Consider the following 22,401-nt stretch of genomic DNA (forward strand, 5'->3'; position numbering starts at 1 on the left):
TTTTGCATTTGCTGAGGAGTGATTTACTTCCAATTATAAGGTCAGTTTTAGAGTAAGTGCATTGTGGTGCTGAGAAGAATGTATATTCCGTGACTGTGGGGTGGAGAGTTTGGTAGATGTCTATTAGGTCCACTTGTTCTAGTTCTGCCTTCAGGTTCTGTGTATTCTTGTTGATTTTCTGTCTCATTGATCTGTCTAATGTTGACAGTGGAGTGTTAAAAGTCTCCCACTATTATTGTGTGGGAGTCTAAGTCTCTTTGTAGGTCATTAAGGACTTGCTTTATGTATCTGGGCTCTCCTGTATTGGGTATATATATATTTAGGATAGTTAGCTCTTGTTATATTGATCCTTTCACCATTATTTAGTGTCCTTTGTCTCTTCTGATCTTTTTTGTTTTAAGTCGATTTTATCAGAGACTAAAATTGTAACTCCTGCTTTTTTTGCTCTTCATTTGCTTGGTAGATCTTCTTCCATCCCTCCATTTTGAGTCTATGTGTGTCTTTGTGTGTGAGATGGGTCTCCTGAATATAGCACACCAATGGGTTTTGATTTTTTTACCCAGTTTGTCAGTCTGTTTCTTTTGATTGGGGCATTTAGGCTATTTATATTTAATGTTAATATTGTATGTGTGAATTTGATCCTGCCATTTTGTCACTGGTTGTTTGTTTTGCCCGTTGGTTGACGCAGTTTCCTCATTTCATCGTTGGTCTTCACCATTTGGTTTGTTTTTGCAGTGGCTGATACTAGATGTTCTTTTCTGTGTTTAGTGCTTCCTTCAGGAGCTCTTGCTGAGCAGGTCTGGTGGCGACAAAATCTCTCTTTAATTGCTTGTCCGTAAAGGATTTTATTTCTCCTTGACTTATGAAGCTTAGTTTGGCTGGATATGAAATTCTGGGTTGAAAGTTCTTTTCTTTAAGGATGTTGAATATTGGTCCCCACTCTCTTCTGGCTTGTAGGGTTTCTGCTGAGAGATCTGCTGTGAGTCTGATGGGCTTCCCTTTATGGATGACCCAACCTTTCTCTCTGGCTGCCCTTAGCATTTTTTCCTTCATTTCAACCCTGGTGAATCTGACAATTATGTGACTTGGGGTTGCTCTTCTTGAGGAGTATTTCTGCTGTGTTCTTTGTATTTCCTGAACTTGAATGTTGGCCTGCTTTGCTAGGTGAGGGAAGTTCTCCTGGATAATATTTTGAAGAGTGTTTTCCAGCTTGGATTCATTTTCCCCATCCTCTTCAGGTACACCAATCAAGTGTAGATTAGGTCTTTTCACATAATCCCGTATTTCTGGGAGGCTTTGTTCATTTTTTTTCCACTCTTTTTTCTCCTTTCTTGCCTTCTCTTTTTATTTTGTTGAGCTGATCTTCGATCTCTAATACCCTTTCTTCTGCTTGATTGATTTAGCTATTGAAACTTGTATATTCTTAGTGAAGTTCTTGTGCTGTGTTTTTCAGTTCCATCAAGTCGTTTATGTTCTTCTCCAGGCTGGTTATTCTAAATAGCATTTCATGTAATCTTTTTTTAAGGGTCTTAATTCCTTTGCATTGGGTTAGAATATGTTCTTTTAGCTCAGAGGAGTTTGTTATTACTCATTTTCTGAAGCCTGCTAATGTCAGCTTGTCAAAATCGTTTTCTAATCTTCTTTGTTGCCATGCTGGTGAGTTGTTGTGGTCTCTCTGGGAAGGAGAGGCATTCTGGACTTTGATGCTTTCATCCTTTTTGCACTGATTTCTTCCCATCTTTTCTGAGTGTATATCCTTTCCGTTAAAGTTGAGGTTATTTCTCCTGTGTGAGGCTTTGTTTTTTTAAATGCAGGTGTCAATATGCCACTTGAGACAGTCTGTCCATTGTCTGCCTGTGGAGGTGCTGCTGGGCTGCCTCTGTCTCAGCTAGGCTGCTGTTTATTCTTTGCCTGGTTTTCCTACTGGTAGGGTTAGTGTCACCTTCCCAGTGGTGGGCTCTTTCCCTCTGCGGAGCCTGCTGTTCCCGATGGAGGATGTGTTAACTGCAAAACTCTCCCAGGAGAGGGACTCCAGTTGCTGGATCTTGTGGGAGGGAGGCCTGTTTGGTGGTTTCTCCCTCCCACTTTCAACTCTCCCTTCTGTGAGATGGGCAGTTCCTTTTTGCAAGCTTTCTCGGTAGTTCAAATCTCTGCCCTGGTCTGTGCTAACAAGGCACCAGTCTGGCTGGGGCTGCCAGCCTGGGCTGTCACCCAGGTCTGCAATTCCAGGTGATTCTCAGCAAGGTGGTGTTTTCCTGGTCTGTGTGCTGCCAAAGTCTTGGAGTGAACTGCTGTATCTGGTTCAGAGAACCAAGGAGGTGATGCCCCCCTGATCCTCCAAGCCTGATACACTTTCCAGGTGGGTCTGTGCCCCACCTTGCCTCAGCTGGATGCCTTTGGGCTGCTTTTGCTGCCTTTTTTGGGGGTTAATCCCGCTGTCCAACAACTCCCTTTAAAACAAAACTGGTGCCTCACTTGGAGACACTGATATAGACCCCTTCCTGACACTTTACACTAAAATTAACTCCAGATGAATTAAGGAGTTAAGCAAAAGGCCTAACACCATAAAAACCCTAGAAGAAAACCTAGGCAAAACCATTCAGGACATAGGCATAGGCAAGGACTTCATGACTAAAACACCAAAAGCAATGGCAACAAAAGCCAAAATAGACAAATGGGATCTAATTAAACTTCAGAGCTTCTGTACAGCAAAAGAAACAATCATTAGAGTGAACTAGCAACAAACAGAATGGGAAAAAATTTTTGCAAGCTACCCATCTGACAAAGGGCTAATATCCAGAATCTACAAAGAACTAAAACAAATTTACAAGAAAAAAACAAACCCATCCAAAAGTGGGTGAAGGATATGAACAGACACTTTTCCAAAGAAGACATATATATACAAAGCCAACAAACATATGAAAAAATGCTCACCATCACTGGTCATTAGAGAAATGCAAATCAAAACCACATTGAGATACCACCTCACGCCAGTTAGAATGGCGATCATTAAAAAGTCTGGAGACAACAGATCCTGGAGAGGATGTGGAAAAACAGGATGACTTTTACACTGTTGATGGGAGTGTAAATTAGTTCAACCATTGTGGAAAACAGTTTAGTGATTCCTCAAGGACCTAGAAATAGAAATTCCATTTGAACCACCAATACCATTACTGGGTATATACCCAAAGGACTATAAATTGTTCTTTTATAAAGACACATGCACACATATGTTCATTGTGGCACTGTTTACAGTAGAAAAGACTTGGAACCAACCCCAATGCCCATCAATGATAGACTTGAAAAAGAAAATGTGGCACATATACACCATGAAATACTCTGCAGCCATAAAAAACAATGAGTTTGTGTGTCCTTTGTAGGGACATGGATGAAGCTGGAAACCATCATTCTCAGCAAACTGACACAAGAACAGAAAATCAAACACTGCATGTTCTCACTCATAGGTGGGTGTTGAACAATGAGAACACTTGGACACAAAGAGGGGAGCATCACACACTGGGATCCATTGGGGGTGGCTACATGAGGGATAGTGAGAGGGACGGTGGGGGAGGAATAACGTGGGGAGAAATGTCAAGTATAGGTGACAGGGGTTGGTGGCAACAAACCACCTTGCCATGAATGTACCTATGCAACAGTCTTGCATGATCTGCGTGTGTACCTCAGAATCTGAAGTACAATTTTAAAAAAAAAGAAATTAGCAAAAATGGACTGGGCTTATTGGCTCACTCCTGTAATCCCAGCACTTTGGGAGGCCAAGGCAAGTGGATCACAGGTGAAGAGATTGAGACCATCCTGACCAATATGGTAAAACCCTGTCTCTACTAAAAATATGAAAATAAAAATATGCCTGGAATCCCAGCTACTCGGGAGTTTGAGGCAGGAGAATCGCTTGAACCCAGGAATCAGAGGTTGCAGTGGGCCAAGAACGCACCAGTACACTCCAGCCTGGGAGACAAGAGTGAAACTCCATCTCAAAAAAAAAAAAAAGGAATTAGCAAAAATGAAAGATTGCCTGCAGATCATCCTTTTTCCAAGATCAGAAAACAGAGACAAGTTTAATATTGATATTTTAACATCCTTGGCAAAATCAATCTTACCTTCTCAGTTTGGAAACTTTAGAAGTGGGTTTTGGTATAATAAAATGTAATTATTTTCTTTGAAGTTTCAAAAAGCATTTATAGCTTTTAATAAAATTTCTGTTGCATGCTGCCCTTTGAGCCACCACTTACCTTTTCAATTAACTGTTGTGGTTAGTTTTTCTTCCCCCTACATCCCCGTATCCTAAAGTTGGTATCTACCATTTCCCTAAATATTTTTATATTTCTATCACATGTGCACATATCCCTGAAATTATATATAAATTTGTTAAATTATCATACTATCCATATCCTTCTCCAACTTGCTTCACATCCCCTCAGTGTTTTTAAGGTAGATCTATGTTGAAACATGTAAGATATAGTACAGTAGTCCTCATTATTTGTGGATTCTGTATTTGTGAATTTGTCTACTCACTCAAATGTATTGGTAACCCCAAAGTCAGTACTTACAGTGCTTTTGCAGTCATTTTTGAACATGCCAGGAGGCAAAAAATTCAAGTAATGAGAAATGCATAGTCTCAGATGAGGTCAAAAAAGGTGATGACCTGCCTTTTTATTTCAGCTGTCATCCTGTAAACAGGTGTGCTTTTCGTGTTCTATTTAGTCATGTTTTTTACATGTTGTGCTTTCTGTTCATAATTTTCCTCTTTAAAATGGTTCCCAATTATATGCTGACAGGTTGTCTAATGTTTCTAAAGCACAGGAAGGCTGTGATGTGCCTTCTGGAGAATAAGTGGAGAATAGGTATATTAGATAAGCTTTGTTCAGGTGTGAGTTACAGCACCGTTAGTTGTTAGTTTGGTGTTAATAAGCCAATAAATATATTAAGTAAGGTGTCTTTAAACACAGAAAGACATAAAACAACATTATGTCTTGATCGGTTTAGAAAAATGTGACCAGAGGCTCACAGGAACCTATATTCCCTCTAGGGGCAATGATTCAGTATTTACTAATTTGTTGTTCATGGCAACTTTACAGAATATAACTACCACACATGATGAGAATCTACTGTGTATTAACCTAACTGCTTTATGATATTCTATTCTATGATACATGTATTTACCCTTTCTCCATATTTAGATTATGTTCAACTTTTTAATTATAAAAAAATGTTAGAAGCGGGCAGATCACGAGGTCAAGAGATCAAGACCATCCTGGCCAACATGATGAAACCCTGTCTCTCCTAAAAAAAATACAAAAATTAGCTGGGCATAGTGGTGCGTGCCTGTAGTCCCAGCTACTTGGGAGGCTGAGGCAGGAGAATTGCTTGAACCCGGGAGGCGGAGGTTGCAGTGAGTCGAGATCACGCCACTGCACTCCAGCCTGGCACCTGGCGACAGAGCGAGACTTTGTCTCAAAAAAAAAAAAAAATTTTTTTTTAAATTAACATTTCATCAGGGTATGTAGGTAAGAGTGAAATATTAAGGTCTCTACACATTTTCAATAAGTGTATGTGTTGCCATATTTCTCTCTAAAACGTTCTATTTAGCGGTATTTTCACCAGTGAAGTATGGAGGTTCCAACGGCTCTACAAACTCTCAGGCATAGGCCACTATCAGCCTTAAATATTTACCTATACCACAGGTGTGGATTGGTATCTCCTTGATTATGATATAAAATGTTCTTGATTTCCATGGGAATTGAGGATTTTTTTTTTGTATCCTGGACTATGCATAATTATGTTTGAAAATTTAGTTATGTAAATACAGTTGGGTCAGATTTAATAATTTAAAATAAATATAAAATTTTATGCACAAGCTTGGCCCTTTGATGATTATGTGACTACTCATAAAAATAGAAATGAAAGGGCCATGTGCGGTGTCTCACGCCTGTAATTCCAGCACTTTGGGAGGCCAAGACAGGTGGATTACTTAAGGCCAGGAGTTCTAGAACAGCCTGACCAACATGGCAAAACTCTGTCTCTACTAAAAATATAAAAATTAGCAGAGGATGGTGGCATGCTTCTGTAATCCCAGCTGCTTGGGAGACTAAGGCATGAGAATCACTTGAACCCGGGAGGCGGAGGTTGCAGTGAGCCAAGATCGCGCCATTGCACTCCAGCCTGGGCAACACAGTGAGACTCCATCTCAAAAGAAAAAACAAAAACAAAACAAAACAAAAAAACAGGAGGACAAAGGAAAAAGTTGAAAAAAATGGTGTTAGAATTTGGGTGACCACAAAGTGGCCCACAGGCCAAATCCAGCCTACCATCTCTTTTTGTCAATAGTTTTGTAGGAACACAGCCATGCCCGCTTGTTTACATATCGTCTATGGCTTCATGCTGCCACAGCAGAGCTGAGTAGTTGCAACAGAGACCATATAATCCATGAAGCCTAAATATTTACTGTCTGGCCCTTTACAGAAAATGTCTGCCAACTCCTAATGTAGGAGCATAATGCCGTAGATTGATGTAAACATCTGAGTTTTTATCATCACTACTCAGTCTCATGTTTTGCTATTACCATTATCAGACACTAAAACTCAAAACTTACATGGTTGAAATTTTTCTGTATTCTTTTGAGCCTATTTTATAATTATATTGTCATTTTACAACGTACATATTAACTATAAGGTATAAACTATTGACTATCTGCAAGCAGATGAATTTATTTTACTTCAAATTTATATTCCTTGTTGTTTAATAATTTTCTCTTTTTAAATAATTTTGCCTAACAGACCAGCACAATACTTAAAATCCCTTTAATTAAGAAAGCACACTGTGTCTTCCTTTACCTTTTCATCTAATGAGTCACTTTTAGAGTGAATCGTTTCTCAATATGGCTTCTCCTGAAATAGAGGCTAAGGCAAGAATAATAGCAGACGATATAAATAGGAAAAATAAATTTTTAAAAGTTTACTATAATTTTTATCAGTGTTTTTTCTGCTTTTATTTTGTTTTTGACTCATATTTGCTTATTCCAGGTAAATATGTCCCAAAGAATACAATTATATTTTTTCATAGATTATTTTTCCTCTTAGAGTGCCTGTAGGTGAAAATTTTTTCTGATATTTACCACACGTTGTTGATTACTCATTTGAAATACCCCGTGATGCTCTGTAGTCACTTAATAGCTAGATATATTTGGGAGAATATACTATGTATAGGTTTTATGCCTGCAGATTTAGTAGTTCACCTTTCAGTTTGACTACTTACACTTATAAATGACAGAGGACAGAGAAAAGGACATTTTTCTAAAGAAAAACACTATTAAAAATAGCACAAGCTCATAAATCAGAGTACAGAAACATAGATAACTCCTTGTGAAAAGATCACAAACACAATGAAAGGCTAGTAATCATCTTGAGTTAATAACTCTGAAAGAAAGGTTTTATTTAGAGAAGGTTTAAATAAATTTATTTGAAGTTCCACCAACATCCACATCTACCTACAAACACTAATCTTGTAAATGACTCTTGGGAGCATTTCCTGTTATCCTTCTCCTTGATTGGAAATGATCACTTCTATTGTGTCCCACGTCGACATAGCATTCCTTTGACTACTTCTCTTTCTCTCAGTAGAGCATAAGCTCTTTCAGAATAAGGTTGCAAGGTGTTCACCTTTGCATATCTAGATTCTAATATATTGCCTGACACATGTAGCTTGTTGAATGAATGAATGAATGATTTATTCTTCCTCTTGAATTCTATTATCGCAATACATTCCAATTTTGTGTTTACTTCTTGATCTTAAAGACAACTCTGTTTGATTATCTTCTTCAAATTTACAGTTTGGATTCTGAGAAGATCATGAAAATTTGAATTTGAACTTGTTTGTTCTCCACTTCATGTTAAATCCTTTAACTGGAAACTTACCCTAATGACTCTGTCCAGGCCCTTATTAATTCATCTTGTTGTCAGGAAGCTCACATCCCTTTATCCCATTAAAAAAAAAAAAAAAAAAGAACTGTTTTTCTTTCTACATCTTCTCAACACTTCTGACACCAAATGTGTAAGTTTTGCATACCAAGCAATTCTCCAATTATCTGCAGACATGAACTGGGTGTCTGACAAATTTAACTCTATTTTGGCACTGACTGCCTAGCGTTAGCGTAGACCCTGCAAATGAAATGCCACAGGACTGTCCCAATTTCAGATGTAAGTCCCAGGTTATGACTTGTACTTCTGACAAACTGGCCAGCAATCAGGGGTTCCATAACTCCAACCTCAGGTTTGATAATTTTCTAGAACAGTTCATAGAACTTAGAAAAGCACTTTACCTATGTTTACCAGTTTATTATAAAGGATACAACTCAGGAACACCAAAATGAAAGAGATGCTTAGGACACGGCATGGAGGAGAGCACAGAGCTTCGATGCCCTCTCTGGGCACACCACCCTTGCAGCAATTCCACGTATTCACTAACCTGGAACTCTCAAAACCCCATTGTTTACACTTTTTATGGAGGCTCCACTAGGTGGGCACAATTGATTAAATCACTGGCCATTGGTAATTGAATTCAATCTCCAGCCCCTTTCCCCTTCCTAGAGGCTAAAATTTCCCACCTTCTAATCACATGGTTAGTTCCCCTGGCAACCAGCCCCCATCCTGAAGCTCTCTAGGGTTTTCAGCCTCAAATCATATCATTAATATGTGAAAAGACACTCATCACTGCACAGTCCAAGGGTTTTAGAAGATCTTATATCAGGAACCAGGGACTAAGACCAAATATATACATATTTGGTCTGTTACTATTGAATGTTTTTAAATATATATATATATATTTGTCATGCCCATCTTTTTGGCTAAATGAGGAAAAAAGGAAAGAAAACCTTTTTTTTTTTTTTCCCATGATATCTCGGTCAGAAGTCTTTCTTAATGATTATATTTATGTAGAATGATATACTGCTCACTAGCCTAGCAACTCATGGATTTACCCAAACTTCCTTATAAATTGTATTATTGTTTATTTATTTATTTTTACACGTTAAAAAACTGGTTCATAATACGTGTACACTAATGGGGGGGCATAGGGACAGAAGAAGGAGGGACATGAGCACTGAGAAGGCAACTAATAATTGTCCATTGCATAAGATCTCTTTAGTGAGCATCAAAGATGCAGGATGAAAAGTATGTATGTAATCCAGAGCCTTATGTTTTGTCAACAAAGATTAGTGTTTGGGCAAATTTCAGTCCATAAACTGGCCCTAGTTTTTTCTCCACGTCATGGACATAATAACTGTCATAAAATGCGTTGTTGCCTGCTGAATACCGAATAAAGGTCAAACCCTTTAGCATGGTATATACTGCCTTTAACAACCTGAGTCCAAACCAGCCCTTTAGTCTCAGCTCTTGCCACCATCTCTTTATTCCCGTCCATGCCCAGTCATTTCAGATTTCTTATTTTATGCCTTTGCTCCAGCTGTTGTCATTATCTGGAAGCCTTCCTTCCTCACCTCTATCTGCCTATGGCAGAATTAGTCGTGTGCCTTATGTGTATTCAAGTAACATTGTATATATAACAAATAAAACACAGGTATAAATAAAGTAAATCTTATATAGCAATTAAATATATCCCATTTTACTCTACAAAACATTTTTAGTATATATACATTATATAAAAATACATTAAACATTCATTATTTAACACTTATAAGTTTTTCCTAACATTTGTCATAGCTCATATGTTCATGCAATTATATGATTAATATTTGTCTTCCCCATTATACTACAAACTCTAGAGTGCAGAAATCAAGTCTAATTTATTCTCTCTTCTATCTTTAGTACCTCACAGGTAGCAAGTGCCCAGTAACTATCTGTTGCTTTTGAATGTTTTTAAAAACATAAGAGATAGTGTGACAAAGTAGTTAAGAATGCTGCTTCTGTTATCAGATTGCCGTAACTCAAATCCTGGACTCATTACTTTCTATCTGCGTGACTTTGAGCAGGCTCCTTAAATTTTCAGTATCTCTGTTCTCCCATCTTTAAAATGGAAATAATAGTACCTGTTTCATAGGGTTTTTAAAATTGAAAATGCGAATAGGTAGATGTTTAAATATTATGCCTACCATATAGTAAGCACTCAACAGTTAGCTATTATTGCAGTTATGCTTATTACTAGAGGTGGGAGTCCGTGTGCCTGTTTACCTGCTAGACTACTACTTTAAAAATATAGCCAGCATCTTTAGTGATGTCAGGGCCTAGTCCAAGGCTCAGCATGTCATAGTCATTTGGCAAATGCTTATTGAATTGAATTGAATTGTTGAATTTGAAGAATGCTATTTAAGATTAAACCACTAGGATAGTTTGATAATGACTTGTCTTCCTAAGTTCTACTGTCTTCTATTATTTTTATTATGAAAATTAATAACTCTTCTGTCATTTATTATGTGCCCAGTCTATTCCAGGCACTAATGATACATGGATTATTTCTTTTAATTTTTTTTTTTTTTTGAGATGGAGTCTTACTCTGTTGCCCAGGCTAGAGTGCAGTGGTGTCATCTTGGCTCGTTGCAACCTCCACCTCCTGGATTCAAGCAATTCTCCCACCTTAGCCTTCCAAGTAGCTTGGATTACAAGCATGTGCAACCATGCCCAGCTAATTTTTGTATTTTTAGTAGAGACAGCATTTTGCCAAGTTGACCAGGCTGGTCACAAATTCCTAACCTCAGGTGATCCACCCACCCCGGCCTCCCAAAGATGTCATTTAATTTTTATAATAACTTGTGAGGTATAGATTTTTCATTATATAGATGAGGCAACTGAGCCTCAGAGAAGTTAAGGGACTTATTCCACATCATGCAGCTGGCAACAGAGAAAAAGAGATTTTAAAGCCAGTTTCTTCCTGGTAATGCCTCATGGCTTTGTCACAATGAGCAGCGCCCTAGTGGTGGAAACCCCACTGACTCCTGGTCTTACAATTTCCACCTGGTTTTGAGGACAGGGTTCATTAGTCTCAGAGTTTGGCAAAAGGAGTGCAAAACATTCCATCAGCTTCCCTTGTTTACAGTAGGGCCTACATTAAAAGAAAGTTTGGATTATGAATAAATGGCATTTGTTTTATCCCTTTAATTATTTTTTGGCAGTTGTGCTCACAATACACATTCACAAGTACACACAGATACAAATGTGCTGCCCTGCTGCCCAAACAGCACCTTCAGAAGGAGCTTTCAATGCCACGTCCCTTCACTATTACTGAGGGAATGTGGGAGTTGCTTCTTCCCCCCAACCCAAATGTACCTTCACTTGTGGATATATCAGATCACCAGATGATTGTCGTACTTACTATTCACAATCATAGATGAAAGAATGACTTCTAGAAGTTTTCCAGAAGCAGCAGGTCAACTACTGCTGAACAGTTTAAGTCTTACAGCACAGAATCCTGAGTATTCTCCTCCTTCCCTGAGGCATTAATGCTCATTCTTGGGAGAAATCTGACCTGCTTAATTTTTCCCCATAATATTTAGGCTAGAAGAGTGAGGTAATATTTTTACGAACACATTAATCATGTTATCAAAAGCTGTTTTCATGTTTGATTAGTGCTTTGATAAACTTATTTAATTAGTACTCAGAAAAATGGAATGCAATTATTTTTTGAACATATTATTTTTGCTCCACTTAAATATAAAGAAAGCTGTAAGGAAAAACTAGTTATAGTTTTACAATATATAATTTACAAGTACATTGGTCCAAAGGATTTGACAGCTGTTTGTTTGAGGCAGCAAAGGAGGGGGAAAGATGCAACAAAGGAATTACTGAATTTGTTTTTATAAGGAAAATATTTTGAATATTCACTATTCGCCTATTCTGTGTTGAAGACTTACAGGCCAGAAATACAAAAATGAAAAAGACACACTTGGAAATGACTCACTCTAATAAGGACAATATGTGTAAACAAGCTATTACAGCACCAGAATAAAGCAACTAATAGTATCTGCCACCTTAAAGTCCCAGCCCCCTCTAAAAACACTATACCCATTCTTTGCCTGTCTTAGAAGCTGAATACAGCTGGAGAAACCCACACAACTAAGTTGAGGTCCCAGCCTAAGGGCTTGACTCTCAACCTCAAAAGGGCCTTCATGCTGGCAGTCCCTACTCCTTCTCCTCAAGTCCTTCAGGCTTCCTCTTTTGTAAACAACTCCTTCATACCTTCTTCTTGGCCCTTATGCCTCCAATGTCACTTCCTTCATCCTTTCACACTCCGCGGATGACCTCATTTGCTGTTTCACTGAGAACATCAAGAGACAGCATCCACCTGCTCCCACCCTCATATCCCTCCACCGCATGCCTCTGGGCCACGGTGTTTGTCCTTCTTCCTTCCCATCTCCCCGACTGGCTGCACTTGGTCCTGAGATTGGCCCTCCCATGTGCATGATCCCATCCACTCACACACACTTAGGAACTATCTCCCCCAATTTTTCCTCCTTCCTCCTCCTCTCCTGGGTCATCAGTTTGATGTCTGTCTACTGAATCATTCCTATTTGCATAGAAATATGCTGTAATTTGTCCATCTTATTTGAAAAGAAAAATAATTCTCCTTTGACTCCTTAGCCCTCTTTAGCAATCACCTCTTTGCTATTCTTCACAGCAGAACTGCTCAAACGAATTATATAAGCTCTCCTTCTAAAATGGAGAAAGAACACAAAAAACGAAAAAAGAATTATTTAAGCTCTCTGTTTTCACTTCCTCTTCTTTTGCCTGGAGCCCAGTCTAATCAATCCCTACTACAAAATGAAACAGCACATTGCTAAATTCAGTGGTCAGTTCTCAGATGTCATTATTCGCCCTGTCAGCGGCATTTGACACACTCGATCTCTCCTTCCTCTTTGTTGTAACAGCTTTATTGAGATATAATTTAATACTGTAACACTGACTCTTTTAAGGTTACAATTCAGTGGTTTCTCCTATATTTACCAAGTTGTGTAAACATTAATCATATCTAATTCCGGAACATTTCATTATTCCCAAAAGAAACCCCAAACCCATTTGCAATTACTTCCCATCCTCCATCCCCTGGCAGCCACTAATCTATTTTTTGTCTCTCTAGAGTTGCATGTTCTAGGCATTTCCTGGGAGTGGAATTATACAATATGTGTCCTTTTGTTTCCGCCTTCTTTCACTTGGCATAATGTTTTCAGGATTCTTTGCTCTGTCATGTATCAGAGCTTCACTCCTTTATGACTGATAATGTTCCATGCTACAGATGCACCACATTTTGCTTATCTATACATCAGTTGATGAACATTTGAGTTGTTTCTACTTTTTGGCTACCGCGGATAATTAAGCTGTGAACATTAATATACAAAATGAAATGTTTTATAGCAAAATTTTATGTAACTAAGAGAATGAAAATTTGTTATTCTTCTACCTTAATTCTACACTGCTCAGTTTAAACGATTACTTTTAGCCCCCCAAGTTTTTCCTGGTAAAAGACCTAAAGTCAGATAATTGAACAAATAATTTTGTAAAATAGCAGATGGAACTGTGTCAAAATTAATAAGGAACCTCATCCTACTACCACATACAGATTTACCTGAGCAGCTTCTAAAAGGTGAGACTTCCTTGAATCCAAGTCTCAGGACAGATGGCTCTACCAGGGGGCCATATAGTTAAAGCCAATGTTGTTTCTTGACTCATTGTCTTGCATTAATAATTCGTATGCTCTGTAAATTCAGACACTTGTGATCTCTGTACCATAACTGTTTTTAAGTGACAGATTTTGAAACTGAATATAAATGAAAGTTCTAAAATAAAAGCAATGTTTACGCAGTAGAATTAACGTGTTTTATAATATCAGCTGATAACATTTCAATGTTTTTAGGAAGAAAGTAGATGATATCATTTAGTTTCTTATTCATTATACAAACGTTTAATGGTCACCTACTGCTTGCTAAGTGCTATTCTGTGAGGCAGGGCTATAGTGGTTAATAAAACCCAACAAACATTTCTGCTGGAATGGCACTTTCCAGTTTGCAGAAGAGAGAGGAGGTGAGAGGGGCAGAGTTGAGGAAATCAAAGAACTAAGGGGTATTACTTGCTTGGGCCACACTGTGAACCTGCACTTGATTTGATCTCTTATATTTCAAGATAAGCTTTTTTTTTTTTTTTTTCCTGAGACAGAGTCTCACTCTGTTGCCTAGGCTGGAGTGGACAGGTGTGATCTTCATTCACTGCAACCTCCACCTCCTGGGTTCAAGCAATTCTCCTGCCTCAGCCTTTGAGTTGCTGGTATTGCAGGCATGCACCACCACACATGACTAATTTTTGTATTTTTAGTACAGAAGGGGTTTCACCATGTTGGCCAGGCTGGTCTCAAACTCCTGGCTTCAAGTGATCCGCCTGCCTCGACCTCCCAAAGTGCTGGGATTACAGGCATGAGCCACCACGCTCAGCCTCAAGATAAACTTTTTTTTTAAAGTATAAAATTTCTTTTTTCTCATATATGAGTGATTTTTCTAACAAAGTTAAATTGAGTTATGCTGAAATACAGACTTGCTCTAAAACTTGGATTAAGATGATATTTTAATTAGTTATAACTCTGTTTAACATTGTCTCATTTTTACTATTATAAAACAAGATAAGCATGCGTAAGAAACTGCTCTCTTCCTAAAAATATATATTCCCTAAAACATGTTAATAATTTTCTCAGAAAAAAAAAAAAAAAAACCTGGAGCATTAATTAGCTAGCACTATGGCTGGCACAGGAGAGATTCATTAAATTATGAGGAGAGTAGCAGCAGTTTAGTAAGCAAATCTCTTCTTTGGAAATCTAAATGATGCATTTTTTAAGCAAAAACAAAGGCTTTTTTCTGTCTTGGAGTTTTTGTGGCCTTTAAATTAAAACTGTGTATCTTTGCTTTTTTTTTTTTGCAAATTCAGAACTAAGCTTCTCTTTTCTGGCACTTTGTTAATTTCACATTTCTTCTTATGAAGATTATGAGTTTAACAAACGTGAAAGAGAGTTAAGAAGATTTGCTGTCTTCCATACAAGTGACAGGTGGAGGAGAGAAAAGGCCAAAGATAATGAAGAGGATGGGTGAACTTTCTTTAGAAAGTCTGAATGTTAGAAATTAGTGATACTCCTTTTATCCTTCTATCTCAATCTTTTATAATCATGAGCCTTGAGTATAATTTCCTGCCATTTCCTAATCACTTCTCAAAGTACCTGATAAAGAAGAGTCCATGAAAAGAACACAGAGTTTGGGTCTTTTTTCTTCTTTATCTTTCTCTTTTCTTTTTCTTTCTTTCTTTTTTTTTTTTTTTTGGAGCAAGAGATGTTGAGACAGGGTCTCACTCTCACGCAGTCGAGAGTGCAGTGGCATGATCACAGTTAACTGCAGCCTCAACCTCCTGGGCTCAAGCTGTCCTGCCACCTCAGCCTCCCAAGTCGCTGGGACAAAAGGTGGACACCACAAAGCCTGGCTTTTTTTTTTTTTTTTTCTAATTATTTTGTAGAGACAGGGTCTCACTATGTTCCTGAGGCTGGTCTTGACCATTTGATCTAAAGCAGTCCCCCTATCTTGGCCTCCCAAAGTGCTGGGATTACAGGTGTGAGCCACCATGCCTGGTTCACACTTAAGAGTTTTTGTACTTTCAAAATACAAGTGCAACTGAACAGTGCTTAGGGTGACTCCTAAGATAAAATATCAGTTTATTATGCTCCAGCTTTTAAAAAATCCTTACTAACAATGCTGTCTCATAATAGCTTACTAAATTATTATTTTAAATTTTCCTCCAGTTGACTCATAAGCACGTTACTTTTCTTGGAAGAAACTTAGAAGTGGAGAAACCTTCTACCCCTACACAAAGGAAAAGAAGCTGTCCAGTAAATGAATTCCCTCCTGCTTCATATCCACTTAGCATGGCAGATAATTTGTACTCTGTACTCTCCCATGAAGCAGAGAGCCTATACTTATAGCTTACTATTGTATCATCACAGTTATATGAGGGCAATGTAAAAAATTAAGATTGAGGCATGATATTTTAATGTCTTTTTTGTCTTTTATATTTTCAGTCACATAAATTTATCAGGGTAAATTTATGCCTAGTATCACATAATTTTTTTTGGTGATGAGTTTCTTATTCAATTATTAAAGATGAGACCATCTTAAAATATTTTTAGTGTTGACTGTGACAATTTTTTTGACTTTCAAAACAAATTATTGTGTATTTTAAGTATGATGATCCTTGTTTTATTGGAGGTATATATCCACCTCCCTATGTGTTTTTTTACTTGCCAACCTGGCTCATCTTATATGTCATAAAAAGTTCTTTATTGTCTTATTTAAAACTTTGTAAGTATTTGAATGGCTGAGTAATCCTTTACATGTGGATATGCCATAATTTACCCGTGATAGTAATTACTTAGAATGCTTACATTTTCATTCTATTATAAATAAAAATATGATGAACATATCTTCCATCTAGTTTTGTCCTCAAATTCAATTTTTCCCCCAAGGCTATAATTGTAGAATGCTTCAGTAGGTACCAGAGAAATAAATTTAAAGAAATGAAAATTTTAACTTCTAATAACCAAAAAAGATTTTTAAAAATGGTTGCATCGTGGTAGGTAATATGACTTCCATTTTAAATGCCATTTATTCTTCCAATTCCAACATGTGACATGTAACCAAGTATATAGACTAGTGATTAAGACAGGTACTGAGGCCTATTTGGATTCCGATGTTAACTCTGCCATCTACTCATTGGAACAAATCAAATTTTTTGTGCCTCAGTTTCCTCATTTTTCAAATGATAATAATTACAGCTCCTGACTCCTTGGTTGATTGTGAGAATTAAATGGGCTGGTTTATGTAAACCTCTTGGAACCAGAATAAGTGCTCGGTAATTATTAACTATAACAGCAACAGCACCAGGGTTTAAGAGAATGTTTTCTAATTTTACTGTCTCAAAGAATATTACTTTGTTTTTATTCTCATGGCATCTTAAACACTAATGTTCCTTAAAAAATGCCACAACTAGAGCTACTGCACACCTGCAAATACATGCATGGAATGTGCTTTTTTTGAGATTCCTGGAATTGTTTGTGTTTTAGTTGTACACATAAATCACACAACATACACATAGATCTTTATCTCAAATAACCAATGGCACAATTCTTATGAGCAAAGTATTTATTATAGGTGGTCTGGGGTATTTTATAGTTTTTGCCTTCAAGTACAAAAGTACCTAAATGACCAAATAAATGAAATGACTAAAAGAAAGAAAGTGTGGTGTGAGCTAGTGGCTATCAATTATAACTACAGTGGAAAGAGAAAACTGGCCTCCCCAGTCTGTATCCCCAATCCATGGCCATTTTCCTACTTCAGCCACATGTTATGAGAGAGGCTGCAGGTGGGTCTCTCCAGCACATTCACTCCATTTATTACAGTAAAGCTGTTGGCATGATTTGGAGTCCCTGCCCATCAGGGCTTGCTTGAGTCTCATGGAGCCACTAGCAACTCTTGCCAAGACAAGGTGGGTCTAAATGGCCTCCTCAGCCCACTTGTGCAAAACTTACAGCTGGTTTTGTTTTATTATGTCTTAAAGTACGAGTGGCATAAAAAGAAGACAGAAACAAAAGAAAAGTGTGTAAAGAGAGATGTTGCCTTAATACAGATTTTTTTCCTACTGTTCCCTCTAAAACAGGGTTTCTCAACTTTAGGACTACTGACATGTTGAACCAGATAGCTCTTTGTGTGTGTGTGGCAGGCTGTCCTGTGCATGGAAGGATTAGTCACATGCCTGGTCTGGGCCCACTAGATTCCACTAGTGTACACCGTCATCCCCATCATGACAACCAAAAATGTGTCCAGACAAAATCAGCTGTGCACGAGAAGACCCACCACATTGTAATGGCTGCTTTAAACACCACATTGTAATGACTGTAATAGCATGCCCTCCTGTTTCCTTGGCCTTGGCTAACTGGTACCATATTCCTTTTCAGATAATTCAGTGATGGAAAGGAACTATGAGTACTACCTCCAAGTTAGTGTACACCAATACTAAAATATATAGATCTGAAATAGGTACCCAAAGCATCAAAATAAAACTATCCTCTCTACCTACATTTAAAGGCCAAGAGTAGTATAAATTTGTTTTTGCTTTAATCATGTGTTTCTGAGAAGCCCACTTCCACCTGAGGGGAAGAAAATGGTCTTTTCCTTTTCCTCAAAGTTAATACATTCGAACTAAAGTTAATTACCATCAGTGAAACAGCAGGTTTTAAAATTATATCACATTATTTTCATTTTTCCTATAGTCATTTCTGTAGTGGAAATGTAGTCTCTAAGCTACATCTTCAAGAAGATAGCATTAGTCATCTTTGAAAACTTTCATTGCCTTCAAAATGTGCATGTATCTTTTATAGTTCTAGAAGTCTGAGTTACAGAGCTACATTTTTCCTAAAAATTCCATTCTCTCATCAACTGCCTGTGGTATTTTCGCATTCTATACACAAGCTCAGATATTTACATTACTTTAATATATAAGTAATGAGTTTATATTTTAAAGTTCATGGTTAATGACAGTCATGTTTATTTATTTATTTTTTTAGAGCTTAGATCATCACAAAAATACACTTAGACAAAATATAGCTGATGTCGTTTCTGGTATCTGACTTCTAGGTGATTTTCATTATAAAGGCTATTTGAATGTAACCTGACAGAATGGAATAAGCTGCATATTACCTTTTTACCCTAGAATATTTCACCTTTACATAAATGGCTAAATGGAATTCAGAGCCTCAAAATTATCACTGAACCTAAAACGTCTCTGTTTTAGGGTTCACTAGAGGGACAGAACTAATAGGACAGATGTGTATATGAAGAGGAGTTTGTTAGGAGAATTGACTCAAATGATCACAAGGTGATCCCACAATAGACTGTCTGCAAGCTGAGGAGCAAGGAAGCCAGTCCAAGTCCCAAAACCTCAAAAGTAGGGACGCTGACAGTGCAGTCTGTGGCCAAAGGCCCAAGAGCCCCTTGGCAAACCACTGGTGTAATTCTAAAACTCCAAGAGCTAAGAACTTGGAGTCTGATGTTTGAGGTCAGGAAGCATCTAGCATGGGAGAAAGATGGAGGCCAGAAAACTCAGCCAGTCTAGTCCTTCCATGTTCCTTTGCCTGCTTTTATCCTAGCTGCCCTGGCAGCTTGGATGGTGCCAACCCAGACTGAGGGTGGGTCTGCTTCTCCCAGTCCACTAACTCAGATTTTAATCTCTTTTGGCAACACCCTAATAGACACACCCAGGCACAATACTTTTCTTCCTTCAATAAAGTTGACACAATATTAACCATAACAGTCTCCTTATTTTAACACTATGAAATGTTTCCGAACAACCAACCTTGTGCTTGCTTTAATATGGGCAAGGAACTAAGTCTAAATGTGAGATTTTTGGCTAATTAGTTTGAAATCTTACTGCATTTTCAGTGTTTTTAATTGATTTTTCATGTCTACTCTTATGAAAAATAATCACATGCAAAAAGAGCTCCTTAATGAAATATATAATAGCGTATATTTATACCTTCATGTTCTTGCTATTAATATTTTTTACAAAGTATTCTTTGTATTCTTGAAAATTGCTAAGAGAGTAGATTTTAAGTTTTCTCACCACAAAAAAGTATGTGAGGTAATGCATGTTTTAATTATTTGTTTAGCTGTTCCATAGTGCATGCATATTTTAGAACAACATGTTGTACAGGATGAATATATATAATTTTTGTCAATAAAAAGATAACCTTGGCAAATATGGACTACAAAAGTGTTTTTGTAAGTTTATAATTTAAACAAAAATTGTCCTTGCTTTCCTGATTTTATCCTTGCTTAAGAATGCTCTACAAAGAAATGTCATGAAAAATTAATTGGCAGTCATCAGATTTGGGCAAATTTTACATGACAGTAATAATAAAAACTAGGTTTTATTGAGTGTTCACTTTGCTCTGTCCCAAGTTTACCTTTTTGACAAATTATACTCATGTATTTTGTTTGCATGTGGGTTTTTTTGGTTTTGTAAATTAATGCTATTTTAATTGATGAGTCATAATTGTATATATTATTTATACATAATTTTAATGTAATCTTCATAGAGACATGAATTTCTTCAATATTTATATTCATAATCACACATTGCTTTTAAAAATTATCTGTTTTACTAACCTCCAGGATAGTTAATGTCTTAAGAATACCTTGTGGTTGACAAGTGGATTGTTTCACAATAAATATTTCTTAATGGACTCAAAACTTTGCTAGACTTTATGGTAAAAATGTTAATAATAAGAAGAAGGAGAGAGAAAGGGATACATAATAATAGGAGGAGACTATAATCTCTATCTGCTGAGAACCCACGGAGGCCATCTGACCTAGAAACATGCAAAAACTCAGATTAAGGTATCAGGCAATGTGTAATCAAGGGTAGACTATGTGGTAGGGTGTTATGGAAATTCAGAGTTGGGAAAGGTCATTAAGACCTGAAGTTAAGGCCAGGTGCTATGGGTCAAGCCCGTAGTCTCAGCACTTTGGGAGGCCGAGGTGGGCAGAAGACTTGAGGTCACAAGTTAGACCAGCCAGGCCAACATGGTGAAACCCCATCTCTATTAAAAATTAAAAAAAAAAAAAAATACACCACCAGGCTTGGTGGTGCATGCCTATAATCCCACCCACTCAGGAGGTTGAGGAAGGAGAATCACTTGAACCCAGGAGGTGGAGGTTGCAGTGAGCCAAGATCATGCCACTGCAGTACTCCAGCCTGGGTGAGAGAGAGACCTGAAGTCCACTGGAGTTATCTCAGCCTCAAAGGAAGTTAGGATTGGTTTGGGTTTAGGCAGTTGAGTGGGCCAATGATGAGCACATGACGTTCCAGACATAAGGACAAGCATGGGAAAAATCCTAGAGACAAGAAAAAGCTTCAAGTACATGAAATACAATTGATCCGAGGTTTCACATTTTTCCTACAATTCTGGCATAATGTTTTTTACATTTTAAAGGAAAAGAATATTGATTGTATTCAAATTTATTCTGATCTAAGATAAGAGAACATGAGGGTATTTTGAGGGCTACAGGGAGCATAACTTTAGATATGGTCTGAGAAGTCAGTACCCCGGGATTCACTGGGGACATGTGTTGCCCATGCATTCAGAGATAAAAGAAAACTAAAAGCTTGTATTTTTCCTATTCATTACTTAAACAAAAATTTATCAAATCTTATTTTGCCCTACAAATCAGCAGATTCATGTTTTGTTTATTGGTAGTAAATATTTCTGAATACCTTTCAGACATTGGCATTCTGTATTCTAGTGGTTCTTAGCTCTTTTTCTTCCTGTCTCTTTCCAACTATTTTTTATTTCCTTCAACCAAAGTTGCCAGTCTGACATACTCCCACCATTTCTCACTACATAGAATGATTATTCTAAGGAGGGGTGGGCCTGGGGAAGATTTCACTCAGAATAGAAACCGTCTGAGTAGGGCATGGGGTATAGAAGGTTTGAATGTTCTCCTTGGAAATATTTGTATCTCCCCTTCCCTGTGCCCTATGCTATATAATTTTTATATGTATTTTAAATTTCATTTTAAGCTTGATATTTTTCTGGGGTGTTATCAATTGGATTATTGCAACATTGGAATAAATTGTCCTTTTTCAAAAACTTAATTTGAAAGACATTAACATTTATCTTGCTTTCCCCCACCCCTCTTTTTTCTTGTAGATCCCAAAGTCCAGGAGTGAGGGATCTATTCATGCCCACAGAGTACTGCAACCAGAGCTATCTGATGGCATTCCTCAGCTCAGCCTGTGGCTGAGTCGTAGAAAATCCTGCTTGGAAGACATGAATTCAACAGAGGATGCTCATAGTGCCAACTTGGCATCAAGGTTGGCATGTTTTCTTTACACAGTCCATGTTGTATGATCTGCTCTGATGTTTAGGCCCACATATATAGGTGTTTCTGCATTAATCTACCACTGGAGTTAACAGGACTTAGATCAGTAAAAATATTTAAAATTCACTCTATGCTTTAAGAATCTTCTGACTAATAGTTCTTATCACAGAAGCATTCTAGTTGTTTTGTTTTCTGGATTGAAACAAGTGATTTAATCAACAGAAGTTATGTCAGGCTCATAGTTAATGTTGAATTGTTATTTTTGGATGCTTTTTCATAGTGTGTTCAATGGAAGGTATTATCTGCAATTTAGAGATTAAAGCTGTCACTAGAACCAGCTCTCACAAACCAATTTTGAATATTGCTTTTTAACCATTATGTTCCACATTATAACTGAAAGCAGACTTCTCTGGTACACTTGAAGAAAAAGAACTGCAATTTTCTTTTCTTTCTTTCTTTCTTTTTTTTTTTTTTTT

General features: G+C 37.4%; 1 protein-coding gene across 5 annotated transcripts in view; it reads left to right on the forward strand.

Moving 5' to 3' along the window:
- The window catches only part of FAM13A (family with sequence similarity 13 member A), a 390,503-nt gene that overhangs the window by 251,681 nt on the left and 116,421 nt on the right, over nt 1-22,401 (forward strand). For all 5 annotated transcript variants that reach the window (XM_017545084.2, XM_017545082.2, XM_017545085.2 and 2 more), the window contains one exon: nt 21,754-21,917. In XM_017545084.2, the coding sequence (XP_017400573.1) occupies nt 21,754-21,917 (164 nt within the window). The remainder of the gene's footprint in view (nt 1-21,753; nt 21,918-22,401) is intronic.

Source organism: Cebus imitator, unplaced genomic scaffold (genome assembly GCF_001604975.1).
Source record: "Cebus imitator isolate Cc_AM_T3 unplaced genomic scaffold, Cebus_imitator-1.0 Scaffold177, whole genome shotgun sequence".
Taxonomy (NCBI): Eukaryota; Metazoa; Chordata; class Mammalia; order Primates; family Cebidae; genus Cebus; species Cebus imitator.